The sequence below is a fragment of the Sinohyriopsis cumingii genome, chromosome 3 (genome assembly GCF_028554795.1).
Source record: "Sinohyriopsis cumingii isolate HCF-2022 chromosome 3, ASM2855479v2, whole genome shotgun sequence".
NCBI classification, from domain to species: Eukaryota; Metazoa; Mollusca; class Bivalvia; order Unionida; family Unionidae; genus Sinohyriopsis; species Sinohyriopsis cumingii.
The window spans coordinates 95,027,049-95,053,475 of NC_142963.1; the positions used below are offsets into that span (position 1 = coordinate 95,027,049).

The 26,427-nt window shown below is 39.5% G+C and overlaps 1 protein-coding gene across 1 annotated transcript in view; it reads right to left on the bottom strand.

The window, feature by feature from the left end:
- The window catches only part of LOC149803322 (extracellular matrix organizing protein FRAS1-like), a 307,035-nt gene that overhangs the window by 177,567 nt on the left and 103,041 nt on the right, over nucleotides 1–26,427 (bottom strand). Inside the window, exons 3-5 of the mRNA XM_089953030.1 lie at nucleotides 12,121–12,228; nucleotides 5,854–5,943; nucleotides 2,688–2,847 (exon numbers count right to left, since the gene is read on the bottom strand). Of these exons, the coding sequence (XP_089809156.1) occupies nucleotides 2,688–2,847; nucleotides 5,854–5,943; nucleotides 12,121–12,228 (358 nt within the window). The remainder of the gene's footprint in view (nucleotides 1–2,687; nucleotides 2,848–5,853; nucleotides 5,944–12,120; nucleotides 12,229–26,427) is intronic.

The window sequence follows — 26,427 nt, forward strand, 5'->3', positions numbered from 1 at the left end:
GAAGACAATAAGCTTTGTAAAATGTAACAAATAATTTAATTCCCTAGAAAAACAAAGTAAAAATGAGAAAAAGAACTTAAGGTTTTATGAATCATATAAAGAAAAAATCTAAGAATTGAAAAATAGAAGTCCTAGAAATAAAAAGTCCTAAATGAATGTGAGTTGGAGTCCTGATTAAAAAATCCAAGATGGAGGACGATGACATATGCTATAGTCAGTGTTGTCCTGATGTGTCAACAGTTCCTTGTTGAACCATAGAAAATAATATTCAAGTTTTGAATTCTGAATAAAATTTCAATAAATGTCTTTGTCCAAGAATTCTGTATGAGCACTTAAATATTTCCAAGGAAAAGAATTATTATCTCCATAAAATGGAATTTCAACTCAAAATGGTCACAACAAAACACCTTTAAATGTCAATGGTTTATGGCCCAACTGACTAAATTCTCTATAGAAAAGGGTTTATACATTAATTTAATATGCAAAATAGATTCCCATATGATGATCACATGACCATGTTTCTAGAACAACAGAGAAGCTTTTTACATGCCTAACATCATGTACTTCCAATATGGCCTTGACTAAAACCAATGATTTTTACTCTGGGAAACAATTCTTTTAAAATTATTTTAAAAAAAGTTGTTTACCTCATCTCTTACTCATTCTGAATCAAGGTCAGGAACTAGGTCAGCATTAGATACAACGTTTCTATTATTAGTGCTTACGAAAAAACAGGTCAAGCTAATTTCTGGAAAATGTCAAATCCAGTAAATAAAGTTACATTACAATAACATGTAAAGGAATTTTAAAACAATTAAAACTAATAAACAATTAAATTAAATCAAATATAAATTAAATCAAATATACATAACAATATATTATTTTATGAGATTCAGAATTGTCTTGGTTTTTGAATATCACTGTAAGTATCTCTCCATGACCATACTCTCTGAAGTATGCTAATCTTTCTGTTAATTATACAAGTAGTAAGATAAATACCATTTTACATTTTAATCTCCACCCCTAAAACAAAGAGTCATCCATTTTGATGTCAATTAGGATGGAAGATTTGAAATTTCAGGCAAATAAATGAAATAAAGCAAACAATTTTCTATTCTTTAACTCAACGCTGAGTGCCACTGAAGATGAATCTTATACAGTACATATAAGAACCACATAAATTATGGGTGACATCCACACTGCAGGGAGTGTAATCAGTATGACCTACAAGCTCCTGTTTCAAACATAAAATTTCAACTTTGCAACCTTTTACTCAATCAGGGGACCTGAAAATTGTTTTATCAATGCCCTTAGACAATGGGTTGATTGAATTGCTAGATGGATTGAAACACAGCGATATCACTGTAGTTTATGTGAGGTCTCATATATCTGTGCATCTTGTACCTTAATTACACCTATCCATTTTTAAGTCAGATGATGAATTTAATGGCAGAAGAAAAAAAAGTAAAGGCCTCCGATTTCATGTGGACCTCCTGAAATTTGTAAAATGGGAGGAAGAGGGCGGGTGAATAAATGTAATATCTAGTGTCAATAAATGGTTTAAAATTCAGTATATTGTAAAGTTTGTAGTGTGTGTGGGTGTGTGTGTGTGTGTGTGTGTGTGTGCGTGTGTGTAATTTGGATTTTTAATGTACCTTTAACAATTTTTCAGTCAAATCGCTATGTCTGCAGAGTGGCAGCTTATAGTGATGTCTAGCACTGGGGCATCATGTCCCACCCAGTCACATTACCCTGACACCAGGCCTACCAGTCCTAATACTAAACTCTTAATGCTGAGCACCTAGCAAGGCAGCTCTTAGTACCATCTTTATAAGTCTTTGGTATGACTCAGCCTGGGTTCGAACCCATGACCTCCTGCATCTGAGGTGGATGCTCGAACCACTAGGCCACTGGAGTGGTATTTGTGTTTGAATAAACTTACTAATTATAATTAGTTTCATTAAGATTTAATTTCCAATTGAATTTCTGAAAAGTACTACATAAACAGTATAATATTTACATATTATTTATTGAATATGATTGGCATGAGTATTGTAAACTAAAGTTTTATCTGTGAAATTCAAGCTGGAGTTCTAACACTTCAGATTCCACATGATGCACAACTTTGGGAAAAAGATATCCAAAATTAGTTCACAAGTGTCCAGTATGAAAGAAACACTTACAGAGAGCTCTAATAGACCCATAGACACTGTTGTAGCTATAAACAAAATCAACAGTTCGGTTAATCATATCTCAAATTAAACGAAACCTCTGATATTGGATTCCCTTGCACCAATTTGACATAATAATGGTAATATATTTTACAGTTTGAAGCCAGTATTACAGAACGGTAATATTTTTAATCATTGACTGATGCTATACAATGTTCTTAATTCTCTGGGAGCCATGGCAGGCTAAGCTGGAACTACGGCATCAGATTCGTAAGACATGGGATGCAGATCCGATATCTGCCCAGGACAACCCTGGTTGGCTGCTAAGGTGTCTTCTTAGGAAAGGCACTGAGCTCTCATTTCATCCGCATGATATAGCAAATAATTTTTAAGTGTCTGTAAACAACAACAAAAAAGCCACAAAAAAATCACAAAAAACCCAAAACAATCTGAATTTTCTACAATTATGCTACTGAGGGTATAAGATGTGTATCAATTTAGCAGAAAAATGCTTACTTCCTGCAGGGATGCATTGTGGACAGCACTGTCCTGGAAGATTCTGAACTACTTCCCCTGGTTTGCAATGTGTGATGGGACAAAGAACTTTAGAGCAAGTGACATCTCCATCGAGACAGCGACAAGTTCTACAGGGCTCTGGGCTCCATTCTGTGTTGTGCTAAAATATGAGTTAAAGTAATTATAACTCTTGAATTGTGACTTATCTCAATAAAAACCTAATATTGTTAAGAGATAATGTTCTATGCTATATTGTACATCGTTGTTATCTTGCACAATTTTATCACAACCTTTTTGATTTTTCACAGAGCTCTCTCTATATGTCTGACAATGAGGGTTTTTAGTTTCGCGTTACAGTCGTAAGAAAATAAGGGTCCAGATGAGACAAGAAGGTCAGTGAGTACCAATCTTCCGGAAATAGGGATCCAGGTGAGACAAGAGCGTCAGTGAGTACCAATCTTCCGGAAATAGGGATCCAGGTGAGACAAGAGCGTCAGTGAGTACCAATCTTCCGGAAATAGGGATCCAGGTGAGACAATAGCGTCAGTGAGTACCAATCTTCCGGAAATAGGGATCCAGGTGAGACAAGAGCGTCAGTGAGTACCAATCTTTAGACGACTAAGAGGCAGTACAAAGTTATATTTAAAAGTTGTAGTAATTTACTGACAGTAATTTCAATGTAGTGTCAGGTTTCATTTTAACCTTTTTATACGAGATCAAAAATAAATTGTACATGAGTATAATTACAAATATAAAACAATGCCAACCAGAATTATATTGTTGGGGGCAAAATATGCACCATGTTGATGCACAGCTGTTAAAATCCGGGGATACGATACAGTGAAACATGTTTTAAACGATCACACTAATGTCAACAAAAGGCGGTCTTACAACACTTCATGATAATGGAAAACATTACAAATGCATAAAAAATGACAATAGTATACTGTAACAATCCAAAGGGTTTTACTCGACCGAGCAATGTCAAACACTGGCGCGATTCTGCTAGAAGACATACGTTTCCCTTAATTCCAAACACCTCTATACAACTTCTATTGTAAATTGGAAAGTCCAACGTGTCCATTCTATAATAATTTTACTCTAATTAATACAAGACTATAGATCTCACAACTTCCTAATTGTCTATCAACTGTACATCTGCATGATTTCTCTTCATTAACTTTCCGCGACGTACCGTCCGCATTTCACGCCGTAAAACTATATACATACCCATTACTGTGAACTATTTTTTCCACGCCACCTTTGGCCAGTCAAATCATGATTTTAAGCCACATTTTGCCTGTACAATTGCATCACATTTACCACCATGAAAACAATAAAAGGCGCCTGCCGACGACGGAACAGTTCCTTCTCGTATAATCCATGTAATATACCAGTACCCAATCTTAAATAATTCACCTGGAGTCACACAATCAATGTAGACAACTAGATTTTAATTGGGACTATGGAACTCAGGGACACTCATGCGGCTCTGACCTGAATTCACCAAAAGTAAACCATGGCATCATAGAAACTCACTAACACTTCACCCCGTGACGTTTGCTCTAGTAACTGGCTAATTATTTCGGGCTGAGGATTACATTCGCATTACCGACTTCCCATAATCAAACAAGTAATCACAACCATTTAAGAAATCCTTAACAGAGAGTGCTATAAACAAATGTGCATACTCCAAATTTATTACAATACCATTACAGTTAAGTTAAAAGCTTGTCATTTCACAGACACTCTTAATGAAGTTTCCAGTGTTACTTACTATCACTGTACAAAGAACCCATCCTTGCATACAGCCACATCACTGAACACAGATCATATCACTGTATACAGACCACATAACTGTACACGGTCCCATCACTGTACAAAGAATTCATCCTTGCATACAGCCACATCACTGTACACAGATCCTATCACTGTGTACAGACCCCAGCACTATACAACTGTACACAGATCCCAACACTGTCAACAAACATTTTAAATTTTACCAATTTCTATATCTTAAGCCTGGACCATCCGGCTTTTATAAATCTGTAAAAATGGCAGCTATCAGAAATAACTACAATTTGTTTATACTTTTGATATTCACAACCCCCACCTACAATCTTGGGGTTGCATCCAGGATCCAAAATATCAGTATCATCTTCTACTCGCGAGCAAGATGCTAATGGACCTGAGATCACTCACCTGGCTACTCCTCCAAACATAAGATATAAATTTGTAACAAGATTGCTGCCTGTCAAATCATCTAGAAATAAGACACCCAAGTGGGTCTGGACCAATTTCCTGACTACAACTTTAGAAACAAGACTCCCAGGTGAGTGTGAGATCTCTTACCTGGCCACTCCTCCAGAAAAAAAAATTATCCAAGTGGGCCTGAGAACACAAACTCCTCCAGAAAAAAAAAATACCTGAGAGGGCATGAGATCGCTTACCTGGCTACTCCTCCACACAAGATCAGATCAAATATGATTAGCCACTCTCTCCCAATCAGTGAAGACAGACGTGAGACTACAAGGAAAACTGCTTTATATCAGGGAATTCATTTGTGGGTCCTTTGTGCCTGAAAATCCGCCAAAATCACAAATTATTGGGTCCCAATCACAATGTAAAATATTTTAAGTTTATGAAGAATATCAGCAATTTAATATGAAACATTATTAAGAAAATCCTTAATTTTTCACAAAATGAAGTCCAAATTTACAATCACCCATGACAAATCCTGACATGTGCCAGGCTGGTACTAGAATTTTCAAAACAGCACCAAAGTTTGCAAAGGTGAAGACAGTCATGGCTGATCACAGGTATAACTGACTAACATTTGGAGTTTGTGGGGTTTTTTTAGTAGTCCCTGAAGGCACAATAAGTGCAAAATTTTATTCGCAAAAGTGAATATGCAATCCACGAATCATTCAGTCAGTGAGTACTGCTTGATGATAAATCAACACAAGGATCCATACAATAAAAAATAAGACAGACTGTGAGATTAATGAATGAATACCACATACATTCACTTATAAGGCAGGTCCAACTTTTTTTTAAAAAGTGATCTGTAATTGCATAAAGCACTGGCAGATCAGGGTCTTTGCAGTTGGACAGGAATTATAAGCATGAGTATATGGTAAATTAATGGTAGAATAGTTAAAAATACCGGGATCATCTGCTGCTGGTGTTGGCATGGTGAAAGTCTAGGAACACACTCTGGGCAGCAACCATCGGCCGAAATCTGAAGATATTCACCCTGAAATTAACAAATTTAACATCCTTAAATAAACATTTCATATATTAATTTCTTTCCCTATTCCTCAAGCAGCTGCTAAACAGTTCTTGAATATTCTATAAGAGTTACATTCATCAAAAACAGAAACCAGAACACCTTACAGAATATATAAATTTGCAACAAAACGAACGCCTTGATTCTTGATTGTTTTTCGGTGCCAAATCATAATCATAGTTGTCCTCAGTACTGTCCATAAAATGTGTTACAAATACGTGTATTGAATCGGTCTAATTGGGGGAGGGGGTACATTCGTGTACTTTTCTGATGATTCAGCAGCTGAAATCGCTCACTAAGGTAGAAAATTCCAATTCTTAATTGATCTCAGCTAACAATGTACATGTATTTGCAAGCATCAGTATAAGGTATTTTGAAAATGTATTAATGTGTTTTTCAGCAAGGTCTTTTTTATTCAGAAGAGAGAGGGAGTGAAGTTGCGCTTCAAAATTACATGCTTTTCTACTTTCAAAACGCAAACGCAAAGCTAAGAAAATTCCTGTAACACTAAACAGCAACCTAGACTAACACCTGGTGATTATTTTTAGATGTTATAAGCTGCCTCTCTCTCTCTCTCGCTCTATCTTCCAATGCAAAGCATTGCCTTTATAGACTCCAAATACAAATCACGCAAAGCAGTAGTCTATTCCGTATGTGCTGAGTGTATGATGCACATTTCAAGTTCATGAAGTTTTAAAGATGCTGCAGTTGATTCGGTTAGCTCAACCAAGAAACACATATCAAGAACGGTTCTATGCAATGAGATACATGCTTGGCTATTAGTGGTTTGAAAACGAAAGTTACTGAATTTTCAATATCAGGGTGTTACCGTAAGTCTATCATAGGGACGGAATTTGTATCATATGGCCTATAGAGAAAAACAGCTTTACAGTGGTTCTACTTCTGCATTTACAATTAGGTCAAGGTTATATCTATTATATGATCTGGTTCCATTTGTGGATAAGAAGGAAACTAAATATATTTGGTTGACCTATGAAAGATTTGTAGTTTGAAATTAATCGCACTTTCAGATTTGATAAATGTTGCTAGGAAAAGGGGAAAAGAGCATGTTCATATGTGGTACATAGGTGTAACAACTGTCTGGGCCGAGTAAAACTTTACTACACACTTGTCGCTGGGCCGAGTAAAATAGTAATGCTTCCTTGTGGCTGGGCTGAGTAAAACTTTACTACACACTTGTCGCTGGGCCGAGTAAAACTTTACTACACACTTGTCGCTGGGCCGAGTAAAACTTTACTACACACTTGTCGCTGGGCCGAGTAAAACTTTACTACACACTTGTCGCTGGGCCGAGTAAAATAGTAATGCTTCCTTGTGGCTGGGCCGAGTAAAATAGTAATGCTTCCTTGTGGCTGGGCTGAGTAAAACTTTACTCAACTGATGCTGGGCCACAAAGATGCAGATTCGCACAATGAAAAATAATCTGAGTGCATTTTCTACCCTTCACAAGTGTAGAAGTTCAACATTGCTTAGCACTTAGCATGCATACATTATAAATAATTTCTGAGCCAAAGTTGCCCGCCTACTTTATGTCACTGTAGAACATGTCACAAAGGAAACGACTTTTTCAGTTACCCGCTTGATACTAAAATGACAAAATATTATTATGAATACATCACAGTGTAGTTTCACACCTAGCCCTCAATATCTTAATAGTGTTCACATTTACAGTGACACATTCTGCTAACGTAGACATCATTTTGACGTCAAGGAACTTTCTCTTTCAACAAGCTATCATACATCTTTTGTAGTTAGTCAAACTCTAAGAAATCAAGAGACGGAATGTCAAACATTTTGTGTGATTTCTTTTCTTCTTCTGGTCAGGCAATGCTGCAGGTAACCACTGTATTTTCAAAACGGAAGCTTTGTTGATATATTGTCATGCCAATGGGAAGATGCCAGCATGTATTGGTATACTTTGTTTGACAATGTGTTTATAAACATGCGGAGTCTTGAAAATACTAGCTAGTGATCCGGGCCAAGCACAACACTGTCCGACTTGACGAAAATCATAAAATTTCTGTCTCATAGCTTCTCCCAAATGTAACTAGCTTGTTGAAAAGGAAAATTATTATACAAAAATTACTGTAAGGTTTCACTGTAAACTTGAATAATACAAATTATGATACACAAATTACTGTAAGGTTTCACTGTAAACTTGAATAATACAAATTATGATACACAAATTACTGTAAGGCTTCACTGTAAACTTGAATAACACAATTAGTGCAACTGCAATTTCTCATCTTATAAATCTTGTCTATTATAACATGTTTCTCCAAGGAGACGTGTATTAAAACATATCTTCACAGTTATGGCCCATTTTATTGCCAATCTTGCTAGTTGTTCCTTTTCTAAAACTGTAAGGAATATGGTGGAGAAGTGTACCGTGTTGAGTATAATTGAAGACAGGGACAAATAACTCGTGCAGCTGAATTTTTTTCTTGAGACCATTTATAGTATTGGACAGTGATGATCCATAAACTATAGTAAAAGTTATACAGGTTATTTAGATGTTTCATTAATGGTTGTAATTTTTTAGAATTTGATTCTACATAGATTTAAATGGCAATTATTCACTTTATTTTGATCCTCATATATCCATATTCTTTTGGAAGGTCATTATGTACATTCCCCACGTAAGTATGACAAAATTAACCTTAAAGTATGTGGATATTTTTGGACGAGATCAACGTAAAGGTGAGATCCTGTACAATCTAGATTTAATGTCGCGTACTGTGATGTCACAATGAAAGCTACGCATGCTGATAAACAAATACGTACTGTGATGTCACAATGAAAGCTACGCATGCTGATAAACAAATACGTACTGTGATGTCACAGTGAAAGCTACGCATGCTGATAAACAAATACGTACTGTGATGTCACAATGAAAGCTACGCATGCTGATAAACAAATACGTACTGTGATGTCACAGTGAAAGCTAAGCATGCTGATAAACAAATACGTACTGTGATGTCACAGTGAAAGCTACGCATGCTGATAAACAAATACGTACTGTGATGTCACAATGAAAGCTACGCATGCTGATAAACAAATACGTACTGTGATGTCACAGTGAAAGCTACGCATGCTGATAAACAAATACGTACTGTGATGTCACAGTGAAAGCTACGCATGCTGATAAACAAATACGTACTGTGATGTCACAGTGAAAGCTACGCATGCTGATAAACAAATACGTACTGTGATGTCACAATGAAAGCTACGCATGCTGATAAACAAATACGTACTACTCTCTATTGTGCCAATTCGACTCAACACGCTCTTTTTTAAACCTAGTTTAGTACATGGCCGCCACTGAAAAAGTTCTAAGCGATCAATAAATTTCGTCTGTAAGTTTTTCTAATGACATTTATGGTGCAGAGCATTAAATAATCAGGACTGAATATACTTTGGTTAAACAAAATTAGTATTAAATTTTAAATCAACGATTAACATTTAAGATGAGTAAATGTACATACATGACCTGTATGACTTTTACTATAACATAAACAGCTTTAATCTGCACTACATTACAAAATAAAAATTAGCTTTGAAAGGTGTCACTTTAGCTATATGTAAACATTTCCATTAGCCTATTATTTATGCTGGCCGTAAACTGTGCCAGTGTATGTGATACTACTTTTTTATACTTCATATAGGCCCTTGACGCATGGCCCTTGGGCCACTGCATTGGCTGACACCATAAACGGAAACTGGTAATTGCTTGGCCATATTTGGAATAAGCATTAGTGTATATAATTAGTTATATGCATTTTGAACAGTTATCTAGTTAATTCAGGTCAGTTTCTGTTTAAGCCATCACTGGAATATCGCAAGTATAAATATTTTGTTCAATCCAAAAATTTGGTTGCTTCTAAAAAATACAATACGTTTGCACGAGTAACTTTAAAATCAGCGAGAACTAGCATGGCATTTGCAGAGCCACCCATTTGTTTGTACCCCGTTACCGGTTTAAAACACGAAAAGCGTCAAGTATATAAAAAATACAAAAACCTTAGTTATTTTATTAATTGATTTATAATTTCTAACGGATTGCCGCCAAGGGGTCCCTAATACTTTCCACTTATTGGCGTTTTAAGGCAAATGGATGCTCTTGATGTAACAATCACATTGACTGTTCATTGTTCTTTTCTGGTTTCTAGAATAGTCCATTTCAGTAACAACTCTTGTCTGCGTCCAATATTTGCAATGTCAAGTTTTAATATTTCTAAAACTACTTGAACAAATAAAAAGGAGGAACACTTGTATAAATGTGTTCAAATATTCTCAAAGGCGGTGAACATTATCACATCTGTTGCTTGAAAACAGATTTAACCATGCAAGTATACAGAACCGCGATACTAAGGAAACTTGATTCGAAATGCCAACACGTTAAAATAGTTTTGGACCCCAAGCTACAAACAAGTTAAAACTTATAAATCAATGAATGAGATGACCAAACTATGTGCTTTTATTGTTTTAAAAAAATGAGGGCATACAAGAAGCCTCTAGAGCAGATGTTCCTTCTATAAATAAAATGTTGACCGAATGTTGGGCATCAAATAGAGCTTAAACTTCATCGTTCTGATTTGATACTAAATAACGGCATGGCACTTTCTGCACATTTTTGCACTTTACTTTGCGACGAGGTTAGATTATAAGGTTTCCATTTATTTCCATAAATCTGCAGTCCACAAATGACGGCCCATGAATTTTTTCACTGTGGCATTTCTGAGTAAGACAAGTGACCTGTGGTGGCTCGAGGCTCAATAGATCAAGGCTTCCATGAGCATTTCTCTTTAGTGGCGTCTCTACTTTGCTACTGAGAATAATTTATATGGTAGTTACCCAATCCCCATTCCTAAATATAGGTTTTGTGAATGACTGCCCCTGTTGTACATGTCAGTCAGGTGAGGTTAAAAAACATGAAACTTTCAGCTGCAGAAAAAGCCTAAAATTGTCCACCCCCCATCGCCTGGCACCCGGGAGGGAGCATGCCCCAAATACACACACACACCACAAACACTTCCTGTCATGCCTCCACTGCATGTGACATACCATTTTTCGCTGTTAGTTTTAATCAAGTAGTTAATACCTGGTTCTAAGGAAATTGTTGAAATATTTCATTTTTACTTTTTAAAACATGGCTTGTTATCTTCGTGTGTCTCGAAGACCAAAATCTTTAGGAGACAATTATTTACTGTCAGGCTCTAATTATCACAACTGTCATTTAAACATGAGAGAAACATTCACCAGGGCGAAGAAGATGTGTCCAAAAGCGCTCCTATTCATATTTTTGTTTTAAAAAAAAATACTTCTTATCAATCTGATTATTATTCCAGCTTATCCATCGACTGATTGTAGATGGCGCCTCAGTAACGGCAAAGAGATGGTAATGACATCAAATAAATTGCATTCCAAAGAAACCTACAAGAAGTATTAAAGACATACGAAATGATCAGGACCCGTTTCATGAGAATCGTAAATATTTCACACGAAAATAATGGTAAGATAATAAAACTGAACTTTTATGTTGGTTATGCGGGCCAACAAAGGATGTCATAATTGCCACAATCATCGTCGTCATGGTCAGCTATGTCGTCGTTATCATCAACAAAATGGACTTCGTCATCATCAAATCTCTCACCATCATTTCATATTTATACTGGGCAAATGTAAAATGTCAGACATCTTGGTTTTACCATACTTATTCGCATCATTTTTATTATCATTTAGCAGATTCGTCACATGTTATACGTACGTTAGTTTATCGTATATATTCTTCTATGATTTATTCATCGACGTCTTTAATATAATGTTTTGGTCGTTGGCATATTTATGTCGCTCTTGCCATTGTCCGCCACACCGATGCTGTCAACTACGTCATCGTGATCTTCATGAACAGCGAAATAAATATACGCTAAATATACCGTCTACTGAGGGTTACTGGAACAATTTGTGACCATACAATAATTAGGTGACAACGTTCTTTCTTGAAAGCGATTAAAGGAGCAAGAAAGAAAAAAAAATAACTCTGGGCTCATCAGACTTTTCAGTTTAACAATGTTCGATTTCAGTAGAAAACGGAGGAAATAAAATACGGGGTACGTTTCCTACCTTCTTGAAGTTGCACTTAGGGTCAGTGCAGCGAATGGTTTCACACAGGACAATAGGGTCTTCGCATGTACACACCGTGCAAGCGTTGGGCTGCCAGACTGTATGTTTCTATGGAATTAAAAAAAGAATAAAAACGGTTAATTTTGTTTGGAACAGTTACGCAATAATCAACTACCTTTCTTTATATCCAAAATCCATTTGACTGACATGAACGTTTAGTAAATTGAAGTTAATTTACAAATCGAATTGCTTTTGGTTAGAATGTATATTTATATTTAAATTTATCTTCTGTCTGCATAGAGCAAAATTCTGCTTAATGTTGGTAGTTAGCCAGCTTATTCCTATTAGTTAGCTGGCCTAATCGTCTTATCCGGTTTATTAGTGCTTGTGAACTTGATGGTGTTAGCCATCTTAATGGTGTTAGTCGCCTTAATGGTGTTAGTCGGCTTAATGGTGTTAGCTGGCTTAATGGTATTATGTTAGCCGGCCTAATGGTGTTAGCCGGCTTAATGGTATTATATTAGCCGGCCTAATGGTGTTAGTCGGCCTAATGGTATTATGTTAGCCGGCCTAATGGTGTTAGTCGGCTTAATGGTATTATGTTAGCCGGCCTAATGGTGTTAGCCGGTTTAATAGTGTAAGTGAGCTTGATGGTGTTAGCCAGTTTAATGATGTTAGCTCTCGTAATGGTGATAGGAGCCAAAACTATCCACCATTTACGTGATTACAACAAAACTAGTAATACAAGAAACATGAAATGATGCATTGTTGCTACCAATGTCCTCCAGTTCACCATATGCCCATACCACCCCCACCCCCAACCCCGTCTGTCTGAATCGACTGATACGTGCACGTATGATAGCACAAAACGAAGGCAAAGTATCTTTCATGTGGATTTTTCTATACATTACAGAGAAAAAGTAAAAAATATCACAGTCAGTTTAAATACCGAGAGAATTTTGGAGTGCTTCAAGATTTGATCATCATAAGCAGCAGAGGGGGCGAATCGGACATTTTGTCCAATCGTTATTTTGCTTAATTATTACTTTCTGCACTCAACGATCTAGTGTCGTCGGCGCCTGGTAAAAAAAAAACGACGTCGTCGTTGGGGGATCGTCCAAACGTCATTTGGTTTAATTAACACCTTCTGCGCGTCGATCCCCAGCGTCGTCAGCGTCCGGTAAGCACATCGACGACCGCGTCGATGTCATCGCCCCCTCTGCTGCTAAGAGGTTATTTACAATGATCTTACAAACAGAGTGATCACTAACTCCTCCTCTTGCAGATCGATTAGGTTATTTGACTGATCGGTGAGTTTAAAATTAATTCTCGTTAAAAACCGATCATGGCATCGCATATAGACCGGATTAATCGGACTCTCAACGATTAAAAATCCGGGAGGGGCTGTTGGTGAAAACGAATAAAGGATATATCCCTGTTGAGCCTGATTTGATTGCTTGGTATCCACCTGGTAACTCCCTTCGATAACATCACACACTAGATTGATTGCTATCACTGATGCGATATTTACGTTGTACGGGGCAATATGCCTACCACCATCTCCGTTATCGTGTTTGAGGATAGTTGATGGACCGAGAAAATCATTAAGAGAATTTCTTAGTTCTGGCGCGTTGTATCCTGGAAACTTGAAATCGGGTAAATCGGCTTCTGTGATATTATACTCGGTTAGGAATTTTTGTTTATTATCATCGCTGTTAGAGAATATTATCCCGACGATTCGTTTATTGATATATTCCATGTCTGATATAAGTTGATTTAACATCTCAACGTGTTTTCGTTCTTTTGTTTCCCGTAGCTGTTCTAGTTGTGATTGGTAAATACGATTAATCTCGGCAAACATATCAGTGATATCATTTAAATTAACTGTTAATACGACGATCGATTCAGGGGTTTTGTCATGCTGAAAATACCACTGCATGGCGTCCCTGTCTTGAAATATAAACCTGCTGGGTAATGACGTGTTTTTCATAATAGACAAATTACCAAGATAAATGGGAAAAATTTTATAATACGATTGCACATTCGTGTGCAAGTCCGCGGGTTTTTCCTTAGGCCATCCTAGTATGGTTCTTATTGAACTGTTATAAATATCAACCATATACCCCGGTGTGCTTATTTCGATCGTCGATGATAACGTCGGTTCATGAACCGTAATAGCGATTTTTGATTCCTTTCCTGTGATCGATTTTATCCTGCGTTGAAATTCTTTATTGATTTGTTCTATTTGGTATGACCCAGTTGGTATTGTAACCTCATTCCAGTCTGGGGTCCCATCGGGCTTATTTGTCCATGCAAAAACCAGCGAGTTATTAGGTTGTTGTCCGTTAAATGCGTCTGCTCGAATATTAGGCCAACTGTGATATACTCGCAATTTTGCCAGCGCTATTTCCTTTACTGGAACCGGCGATGGGAAGTTTACACTGAATTCGGGTTTCGTTGACGTTATCGATATCATATTTGTTTGTACCGGAGTGGTGTTCTCCACGATCCGCTGAAGTAATTGAGACCCTTCGGGGTTCAGCGACATTATTATTATTCGTTGTCTTTAGTGTCTAATTTCAACAACCAGGTGGTTCCGGCTTCCAGTTGAAAATCCTCGATTTTTGACATCGCGGAGCTATACAACTGGACCATCGTGGAGAATTCAACATCGGATACGAACAAATTATCAATCGATAACGAGATCAACCCGGATAATTTCGAGTACGCGTCGGATACTATTTGATGTTTTACTGTATACTCGTTGAGTTTTTTCTGAAAACACGATGATATCTTCCTAGTGATTGCGTTGGCGACTCCAGCAATTGTTGTCATCGCGGAGATAGCGATTGGAACAGCGATCGGGGTTATCGTGGTCACCGTGGATAAAATAACACCGGCGCCAGCTACTATACCCGACACCGAGTACACGACCGCGTCGATGGTGGTTATTTTTCTGCGGTATTTTTTTATTTTTGCACGGTATTGTTCGGAAAGCGTTTTCAAGTTCGCGGAAAATTCTTTTGCGGTATCGAATCGATATTGATGTGACGTCGGTGATACCTCTGATTCAATTTCCTTGGTGGTCATTTTTATTTTAAAAGAGCTAGTGTTTTTAATTACTTAGATTCGCTACAAATTCCACATACCATGTGATGTTTGTTCTAAATATATTGCTATCAACGGTCTTAATCACAAACCGTTCAGTTGCGTCCTTGTCTATAATTGTTGATATTGTATTGTTAAACCCGGATGAACTCGACGATGATATACTAAACTTCGTATTTGAAATCAATGTCAATCGATAAATACCCTTAACAGTTGCGGTGATATATACTGTATTCTGTGTAGGAGTCCAATCGAATGATCCATGCTGAATTGTGTATACTGTGTTGATGATATTCTCATGAGAGATTTTTATTCTTTCGGATTGATCTGTTTTCAATAGTGATTGTCTAAACGCTTCAGCAATAATTTTGATTTTTTCTATTTCCTGTCCATACGCAGTGATATCATTTATAGTTATTGTGATTTCATCCGGTTTGATATTTTTTTTACCAAAGAATTTATCAACGGCGCTATCAATCTTGTTAACATTTTTTCGTAACGAGGATAAATTGGCCGACAGTATCGTAAACTCCAAAATAGTATTCTTTATTGTTGTAATATTTGGTTCGGTTACCGGCGGGGTCCCGAAAAAACTAGCGGTAGTGAGCTGTATATCGGTGATAGATTTTTTCACCTGCGCGTCAAGTTCGGTCACCGATTTATCCAACCTTGTAAAACCGTCTCGGATTAATGTTATCGTCGATAGATGTTCACCCGGTTTGAGTCGTCCGTCGCTGGTATACAGCGCGATAGTGTCCTCGGCGGCATCACGCTGTCGTATTAAAACGTCATTCAGTGACACATTACTGGATTTCAATTTACCCTGGCGGTCTTGAAATACAACTATTTCGCCCGGGTCAACACTGGTTAAATTCAACGTATCAGCGATTTCATCCTCAATTAGTTTTTTTATGTCATCGGTGGCGGGCGTTTCCGTGGGTTTTTTCAGCGCCGAAACCGGTCGTCCCCAAATATCAATCATTATTATTGTAAATGTTATTCTCTAAAATCCGTTGAGCTTCTACGACCCCACTAGTATATTCGTTTACAACCATATGAGGTGGTTTTCGCGATGATGAAATCGCCGCAAGTACGTTCAATACCTCACGGCCACATATCGGTGGGTCGCTTAATCGCTGTGTTGGCAGCGTGGAATAAAAAACCCGGGCTGAACACGCCCCGGCTGAACACTCCCGGATATACCGCATGAACTCTTTCGGCGGGGCTAACCCGTATGAATCAAAATAGACGATCGCACGCGGATCAATCGCGTATGCAACCCAATGAGTTCCCGCTCCGGAGGACCCATCGAGGTTAATTATGCCTGTTTCAATATTCCTTGGTGCCGCCGGTAATTGATCCCTCATAAAAACACCTCTGAAGTTTTTTATCGCTAACGCGTTTGCGGCGTCTATTAAATCAAAATTAGACATGGGAGTCATTGACTCAGGAGTCATTGACTCCTGCGTTAATAAACGGTTCCCGGTAGTCTTAGACCCTTTCCCGAGTACCATGAATACGGGGTTCCCGGTAGTCTTAGACCCTTTCCGGTCACGGGTCGTTTTTTTTTATAGCCTTTCCCGGTTGCCTTCTTCAATGCCATTCCCGCCGCGGTACCAACGGCTCCTAACGCCGCCGCCTTAGCCACTGCTGGTGCGGCCGCGGCAATCAATGCCGGAATCGCGGCTAACAACGGAAATATCCCACCGGTCTTTTCCATGTCTTTGATCGCTGCGGCCGAGAAATCTATTTGAACACCCTTTCTGTTCTTCATCGCATTATTGAAATGTTTTATTTGACGCGCCGTCAACGATATCTTATGATTACCACCTGCCATCTGTGACGGCTTCAGCGTTATTGTGGTCCCGCATTGTTTAGCCGACTTTGATCGTAATTTCTTGACTTGACCATCAGTCAACTCTACACTGACGACACTATACGACATTTTATTGTAAACGCGTTTTGTGCTTTCAATTACATGTTTTCCACTGGCGCATCAACGATTCTCATTCGTCCACCAACACCTTCTAGCAGCATTGATTTATCGCTGAGAATGACAGCGACCGCTCTATATTCGGCAATACCACCAGGACGTTGCACACGAGCTCGGAAGTGTATATCAACGACGGATTGTCTCGTTAAATCGAGATGTTCCAACGAAAAATAATAAATCGGATACAGGTTTTTAAAATCAAGTTGTGATATTTGCAAACCAGTGTCGACGTTTTGATCACGACCCATATATGACAGCAATCGATGATACACACGTGCGATATGGTTGTCACCGTAATTGAGTTGTATATCCTCGGATGGTTCCTGCTGTCCGTTTATTCTCAACGAGACCTCATTGACACCGATTTGATCAAATATCATATGGCTGCGTTCTTGGGAGCCTAATCGCGCCTTATTCTGTAGCGCTACAAATATATGACGCGGGGCTGAAACACCCTGTTTGGATGCCAGGTGCCATGTAAATATACCATCCATATTATCCTCTTTAGCATCAGTGGTTACTGTGAGCCAACTCAACAGTGATTTACCACCTGTCTCCATGAATGAGAGTAATCGCTGTTCTGCGGTGATTGATGGGGTCATTACTGGCATCCACAATACTATATTCTTTATATTGACCTTACCGTCGGCAACACCAGCATCATGCCAGATTGCATCATTATCATTGCCCTTTCGCACGAGTACTACTGTATGCTTAGCCCCATAGATGACTTTTCTGACGTTTCTGCAGAATCCGAATATATGATGCAGTGGAATCGCGCATGAAAACTGTCGGCGTTGTCCTTGCAACATCCCTACTCGTGTTGCAAACCCTAGATTGTAATTAGTAATAACATTTATGACATCGAAGCTCCCAGCTGGTCTTACATACCCGGCCGGTGCTGGATCAATCGCGGTGGCATGTGTTGCCTTTACCCTAGAAAACTGATTGTGTTCAGCGTTATCGGTAGTATCCTTCGCAAACATCATAGACGGACCAGCCGACCTTGTATAATCATCTGAGTATCTCGCTAGCCCGATTATCGTCGTTGCAACATCAACATCGCGTTCTATTGATTCAATTTCTCGCCCGTCAATGAGATATTTTGCGCTCTCAAATAACGCCATTACGCCGTTGTTGACAAAACCAACTCGGATAGCCGGGTTGTTGTCGTATGGTGCATTATCGGCAGCATTTGTCACGAGTTCCCCCTCAATTTCGATAAACGCTTCACATGGCAGAAAGTATCTACTGGTATCTTGGACTTGAAGTTCAATTCGCGATCGTAGATTCGGTTGCGTTGCATAATAAGAATAATATTGATAATCACGGACAGAATCATCCCTGCGCACTGGGGCATCCATATCAAACGCGGGATCAGCGGTTCGCGCAAACATTTCTATTATTTATCATGTTGATATTTTCAATTGCGATTTTTTCGTCGTAGACCACTTCCCGCTATCGCGTTCATGAGCGCGTTAGTGGATGACTCAGCCGCCAACGACTCTAGTTTTTCTTCCACGGCGTTATTTATTACTTTACTGACATTTGCAGGCATCACCGTCGTTGATGGCATCACCGGTGGTTTCTGTTTTTTTCTCCTCACCAACGACATTAGTTTGTCCTTTGCTGCAGAAAGCGCCTTTCCGGCAACGTCTCCAATAGCACTAATTCCCTTATCACGAATAACATCAATAGCCTTCATCCCTAATTGTTTGGCTAACGGCGCTACTTTTGGAGCCATTCTTGTAAATAACCCCGCAATGGTGCTACCGAGACCATCTCCATAGTACGCGCGGTAAACAGGCAATCGCGAGTTTACCACGTAGACGAGTACTGGTTTATCGTGGTTGTAGTGTATGATCATCCTTATTAAAAACACCAGTTTTCCAATTAATCATCCACGAGTTCGTCTATGAGCGTTCGATATGCATTAATGTCCATAATACCGCCTGCAAATAAACGCTTGCAAATATCAGCGGCCTCATTGATTATTTCCGTAGAGTTATTTCCGGCTCGTTTTCCTCCGATTAGTACTTCCAGCCGTGATATATCACTGAGAACACTATTAGGACAGGTAACGCCGTAGGATTCTTTACCAACAGAGTATCCTTTTCCTTTTTTTGGTGTTATACTCTTAACTTCCTTGTGGAATGCGTCGTAATCGGATTTACTACGATGTGGTAATGCATCTTTATGTTTACTCGCTAAATACACTATTCTTGCCCAGTCTTTTAACGACTTTATATTTTTCTCGTAACCGCTATTGATATGCTTCTTATCTCGTATGCTCTTAGCAAAATTGTTGGCAGTAAAATTAATTAATTCTTCCCTGTTGCTGAAGCCTCTAATTTGATCTATTGTGCTCTTCTTGAGTACAATACGGGGTATATTCCCCTCTTTTTCTTCCGGTATTTCTTCTTCTGGTATTTCTTCTGGTATTTCTTCTTCTGGTTCTTTCGCAGTAGCGCCTAGTTCTTCCTCGTCGGCCATTGTAACATAAGGTTCTTGTGGTTCGGTTATAGCGAGTGGTGGTGGCCTCCGTGTTGTAGCAGCCGCTATTTTTGCAGGGAGTGTTTCTAAAGACCTTTTTGTTTGTTCGGTCTGAGCCGCTATCTTTTCAAGCGCACCAAGAACGGGTACAGTTGCCGCCGTAACATCTTTGGTCGCTTTAGTTACCGGGGCAAAGAGTTGTTCGCTTCCAACAGTAAAATCGGTTTGTAGTTGCTGCCGCGTTTGAAGTTGTTCTCGGACCCTGTCTCGTAACGGTATAAACTTTTTAAGCGCTGCTAGCCGCTCTCTGGCTAGCCGAGTAGTAAGTGATTCGCCTACCATTATTGTAAATTGATCCGCAATTTTCTAATTTTCCGCCGAGTGTACCATCGGGGGCTCCACGGAGTTTTCGTCTATAATCCTTCTAATGTTTTTGATCTTACTAGAAATCTCCCGGCGTCGTTCATAAACACGTCCGAGTTTTTTTCGTATTATTTCAACGGCAGTAAATAGTCCAATGAATGCATTTGCGTCATTGTGGTACAGGTTCTCATTAATCGTATGTTGTAATCGTTTTATAAAAAAGTACTCGCGGGCCAGGGTAAAACGCCCCCGTTTCGACTGTTCGTTAATAATCTCATAATCGGATAATATTTTTTCACTGTCGAGACCATCAGATAATTCAATTCCTTGATTTTTTAATTTTGAAATCTCAGTTAATATATTATTGATGTCTTCGATATTCATTATTCTTATAAAACATCTTGTTTTTAAATAAAAAAAAATGAAAACCCCGTGTATCAATTCCGAGGTGTTCATACTTTGTTTTCTTCCGGAACGGACAATTTATTGTCAGCGCCGGTGGCCTTGTCAGCGCCATAGGCGCCGGTGACTTCGTCACTCGCTGATATTTACATATGAAAATCGAATTCTGTGTCCGGTCCTTTTTGAGATCGCTGTTTGATATACTCGTTCTGCAACAAATCGTACTGAGGCCCTACAAATGTCGAAATATTTTCCTGCCGCATGCATGGAGTGAAATGTTTTTTCCTCGTGCGTTGATGTATTAAACGATTTGACACCTCTTGCTTGATTTGAACACTTACCAGTTTGGCCTTTTTTAATATTTTCGCTCTGAGAGATAGCTTGCAGATTACACAGTCTGTTATCTTGACAATTAGAATTAATGTGATCAATAACGAGGCCATCCTTGATCAATCCGTTAAACGCTTCATATATCACCCTGTGAACAAAATACGTCTTCTTTCCAGCACTAAATTGCAAATACCCCCGATTATTCACGGTACCAACCGGCTTCTTCAGTTTGCGGTTTCTAACAATGCCGTCGCGAGATGCCTCGTAACTGACGAGCACAGGATGCGGCTGAAATTCTTGGTCCATTTGTATAATAATACTATTTGTCTAATTTATTATTTGGTTTAATTATAAATCTTTCAACGTAGTCTTGGGGGGTTTTGATGACGAAGTCTGCGGTAGGGTCAATGACGGCGTTTTTAATTCGCTTGTCATAATAGCGTTTTAGTTCCCTGTATCGCTTTCCGCCACAATTAATACATAACTGTGATTTTCCTCTTACACCGACGTGGCAAACCAAGCACGGGAGAGGGCCAAGAGAACCATTACGAACGCTTTGTAAATGGTATCCGCAGAATTCACCTCTACATGATTTATTGCACGGGGTTGTCGACCCAATCATCAACCATTTGCAGTGATTCATTATACTATATTCTTTCATTTAAATACTTGTTTTAATTATATGGATGAGTTTGAGAGATTGGCAGCAATTAAGCCCCGGAAAAATATTAAATTCAATCTCGATAGAGTCCTCAAGGACACACCAAAAGCGTTAATAAACGATAAAACCCTGTTGAATAAAATACGCGATTGTATCAATGAATTCAAGCGTGATGGCGCATCTCACAGTTGGTCAACATTTCGAATTGATGGCATTGTTGATGCTACCATGAACGACAACCGCGCAGCAACGATAATATCACAACTTGACGGTAAAAGATATTTCTTCAGAGTAAAATTCATTGTCCGGGTGAAATCAGGCGATTGGATCATACGTGATAAATTTGAACCGGTTCTCAGCGACAAGAAAACAGTCATTGTCAGCCGCGACTCCAAGCCGGGGTTGTTAACCGGAATTGACAGACCATACTATGAACGAGCGTATCCTGAAACAGCAGTTGTTTATGGAATATACCCGTTAAATAAGAAACCTGATATCGGAAAACTGAAACCGATGAAACAGTCAACGGGGATAAATTGTGTAGCAGAACGAATAATAGAGCATTTTACAAATGCGTGTCGAGGAAACAAATTGACTGATTTACGACGTAGCAAAATCAACCAGTGGGAACTAACCGTAAAAGAGCGTGGAGCAACCATCAGCGACATAGCGAGATTAGAAACATCGCTGAGATTTCCAATAACCGTTACAACGATAACCGGTGAAGTATTATACGAATCGAAGTATAAATCGAAGGGAGCCCCAATCAAAATTATTGATCATAACGAACACGCATGGACGCCCGTGATCACAATATTTCCACGGGATAGAACAGTAAAGTATATACCCGAAGAATTCCTGGGAGAACAATTCTCCAAGGACGGTTTTCTCGCGGAGAGGAAACTATTTGATGCTATTGCCTACTTGTGTAAAAACGACCCTGTATCAATGTGGTTACTTCGCAGCGCTGAAAACGATGCGGATACCTTTGATCAGTTTGTAAGACCAAACGGTGAATTATATCGCACTGAAGCATTTCACAACAGGATGAAAAAAACCGCCATAGAATTTGAGGAGCATGATGAACAACTGCTAACAAATTGTTTTACGATTCCATCGGTTGTAGCTCATGTTGCAGCAAGGAAAAATGCGTGGAGACCAACGCGCAGGGAATTTCTACCGGATGTACAATCCAGTTGTTTGGAATACTATCACGGTGGACTATGGAACACTGAATACAACCGCGACGCTATGATCTCGGTTGATATGGTTGCCTGTTATCCAGCGAGTTTTCTCGGGTATGGATCCGCCGCTGAGTACTTTAGACGATTTGGACACCCCAGTCATGAAATGATTCGTGTTGCTATTAATGGACCACTGCCTGATTTTGATTTAACCGGATTCGCTCGCATAGTATCATTTGAATTCGCGGCAGGACTCCATCGCTGTTGCTATATTTGGATCGGTAGACACATGGCTGAAAAGAGATGGCTGCCAATAGCGCTGCTACGGTATATGATTGATTGTAGCATGCTAGTTTCGTTGATTGTCAGTGACGCGATTATATCATACCGGGCACAGACTGAAGTCTGGTTACCAGAACCGGAGCGTCTAGATAGCATAATTGACGAGTCCAGAAAAAACATTGATGCCGACGAGGAATATATCATCGAATGGTCCAGGAGGATATTTAACCAACGAAACCGCGAGGCAAAAGATCTCGGTAGAAGAATAATTGGTAAGTTCACACAAGGTGGAAAAAACCACGACTACAAACGATATTGCTCACGGCTGATTATAGATGACGCAGAATATGATTTCGTAATCAAGGACACAGTGGCAAAAAATAGATACGTGAACTGCAAAACAGCTTTCTTGTCCAATGGAACGAGGTTGGGTACAGTTGTTACCTACAGCGATGGAGACAGCCCCGCGTATCCACATTTGAGGGCGTCTATGCTGGGTTACGCCGCTATCAATTTATTCTCGATGATAAATAGATTCCCCGATACCGCGGTTAGAGTAGCCGTTGATTCATTTTATATTGACGTAGCGTATAAGAAAAACATAGCCGAGTTTACTAGTCCGGACGAGAGTTGGGGTACATGGAGAATTAAAAATGAAATACGACGCGATTATTCCCCGTCAGCAAATGTCATCGTTGAGAACAATTACCTACGCGGTAATAATTTATCAGAATGGTCTAATGCACCATCGTGTTCTGATCCAATTTGTAGACACAAGACGGTTTATTTAAGCGGCTGTGGCGGGTCAGGAAAGACGACTCGGGCAATTGAATTATTTCGAACGCGGGCAAGTATAATCGTGCTTACACCGACCCATAGACTAGCGCGAGAGATAAAACAACGAAATGTTGACGCCGTTACTTATCACAGCTTTTTTCGATACAGCGGCGGTGAGTGGACTCCTGATCGAATGGGTGAAAAATTTATTCCCGACATTATCATCTGGGATGAGATATGTACTGTTTCGTTAGATGTTTTACAAATGTTTCTTGAGTGGTTGCTGCGCGCGAATACAGCGGTAATCATGTGTGGTGACCATGGCCAACCACCACCATTTGTCGGCGAGGGTCCACATAATTGGTTGAGCGGGTTCGTGGACTATTATGAAGAAACCGATACTGATTACCGAGCACTTGATGAACAACTGCGCGAGGTTAAAAAATTAATCAGATTACAGCCGGATAGAATTCAATGTGAAATAATTCGCGAGGTGATTCCGGAAACGCCGTTAAATGAATTCTGGGAAACATGGAGACCAAACGATTTAATTGTAGCGAGTAGAAAGATAGTCAGAGACACACTTCAGCGGAGGTTGTTTACGTTGCATAAGGAAAAGTTTCCAACGCGTCCAGTGCCGTTATGTTATAGACCCGCGGACACACGGCGGCAGAACATTGAAGTTGAAATTCCAGGCCGGACAGAAAAACAAATTCTCGTGCTGAATGATATCGTGCTCGTTGATATCAGCGTCGTCGAGGACGCGCTACGTGCTGATAAATCCCCGTGGACGCTAGGATACGCAACAACAATACATTCCTCGCAGGGACTAACCATCACGGACACAATTGTTTGGATAGTTGATAATCGCATCGAATGGTCGAATCTAGTCTATCTTGCAGTGTCCAGAGTACGAAGGATAAATCAGCTTCGAAGAATTGTTATTGACGCAGCCGGTGACGGAGTCACTGACGAAGCCGGCGACAAAGTCGCCATCGATGCAAGCGTCATTGATAGAAAACTCTCGGGTTACCGCCAACAGGATAAAAAAAAACAGCGGCGTTTTGATATTGATGCCGAATTAATAATCTCGCTACGACAACAACAGAATAATCACTGCGCGAGTTGCAATTGTATAATGAGTTGGCGTTATTCGTATAAAGACACTCGCCAATTTACCGTGGATAGGATCGATAACAGTCTCGGTCATGTCAAAAACAATGTGAGGTTGACCTGTCTTGAGTGCAATAGACGCAACGGCGCTAGTTAAGACCACGTGGGGGTAATTGAGTATCGTTAGGTATCACTTGTAGTTGCTCGCGTGTAAATCCGCGCTGAGGAGCAGTTGAATCCAGTCTATAGATCGGTGGTCTACCAGTTGATCGTGTTATCGTTGATATGTTATGTGTGGTAACACTCCAAATAGGATCGGTAGCCCTTTTTTTACCGCCTTCAAGCTCTCCTGGTTCATATAGATATCTAACAGTGACATCGCCAAGAATCGGCTTAGAAACGCTATTTATTTTTAATTTTCCGGGTATATACTCGTATTTAATCGCGTCGCTGGGCTTCATGTTGATTACTCGGGTAATCTCGTTATTTAACGCTGCAATTACACCTGGCAACCTTTTGACCCATTCACGAGATCGTTTTTCTTGAATGAATTCCTTCGCGTATTGATATCCAAATAACCGTTCAGCGAGAGTCCGATTGAATCGTTCAACAATTGCCTGATCACGATGTAGCGCAGTATGACCTCGTCGTATCGCGACGCTATGATGTTTCAGCGTTGATAAAACAGCGCCGCGAAATTCACTACCAGGATCAACTTGTAATAGATTTGGCCAGCGCAGAGGACCTCTTCGATAAATCCGCTCAAACGCATCGGCTACTTCAGTTGCTGACTTTGTTTTCAACGGTTCCGGCAAGACGCAATTGTTACTCAATTTAATAATGAGATGGATGAAGTGGGATAAGTTGTATTTGGTTGCTCCTAGCGTAGATGATCAACGATGCTACGAGGTGTTGAAAGATTTCAACGAGAATGCATCAGCGATCGCTAAAAAAAATGTTATTGAGTTTATTACAGATATCAATGATGCACCGGGTATTGATGATATTGATGGCGACGTTAACAATCTAGTCGTGTACGATGATGTTATGTTAGACAATCAAAAAAACCCAGCTAGGATATTTTCCAGAGGCAGGCATAAAAACACTGACGTGATATATGTCACTCAACGATACACTCAGATTCCAAAAGTAATCAGAGACAACTGCAATATTCTTGCTGTATTCAACGGCGTTGATACACACACGCTACGAAATATTTGGCAGACATGGTGCGGCGGTGACATGGACTTTAATGTTTTTCGAAACTTTTTTAGTCATGCTCAGTCGACCCCACATGGATTCGTAACGATAAATTTACATGATCCTCGGACACGATATCGTATCGGACTTGACCAAATATTCGGTTAGTTGTAAATAATTTTCATTGTAAATAACTACTTAGCAGCAGAGGGGGCGATGACATCGACGCGGTCGTCGATGTGCTTACCGGACGCTGACGACGCTGGGGATCGACGCGCAGAAGGTGTTAATTAAACCAAATGACGTTTGGACGATCCCCCAACGACGACGTCGTTTTTTTTTTACCAGGCGCCGACGACACTAGATCGTTGAGTGCAGAAAGTAATAATTAAGCAAAATAA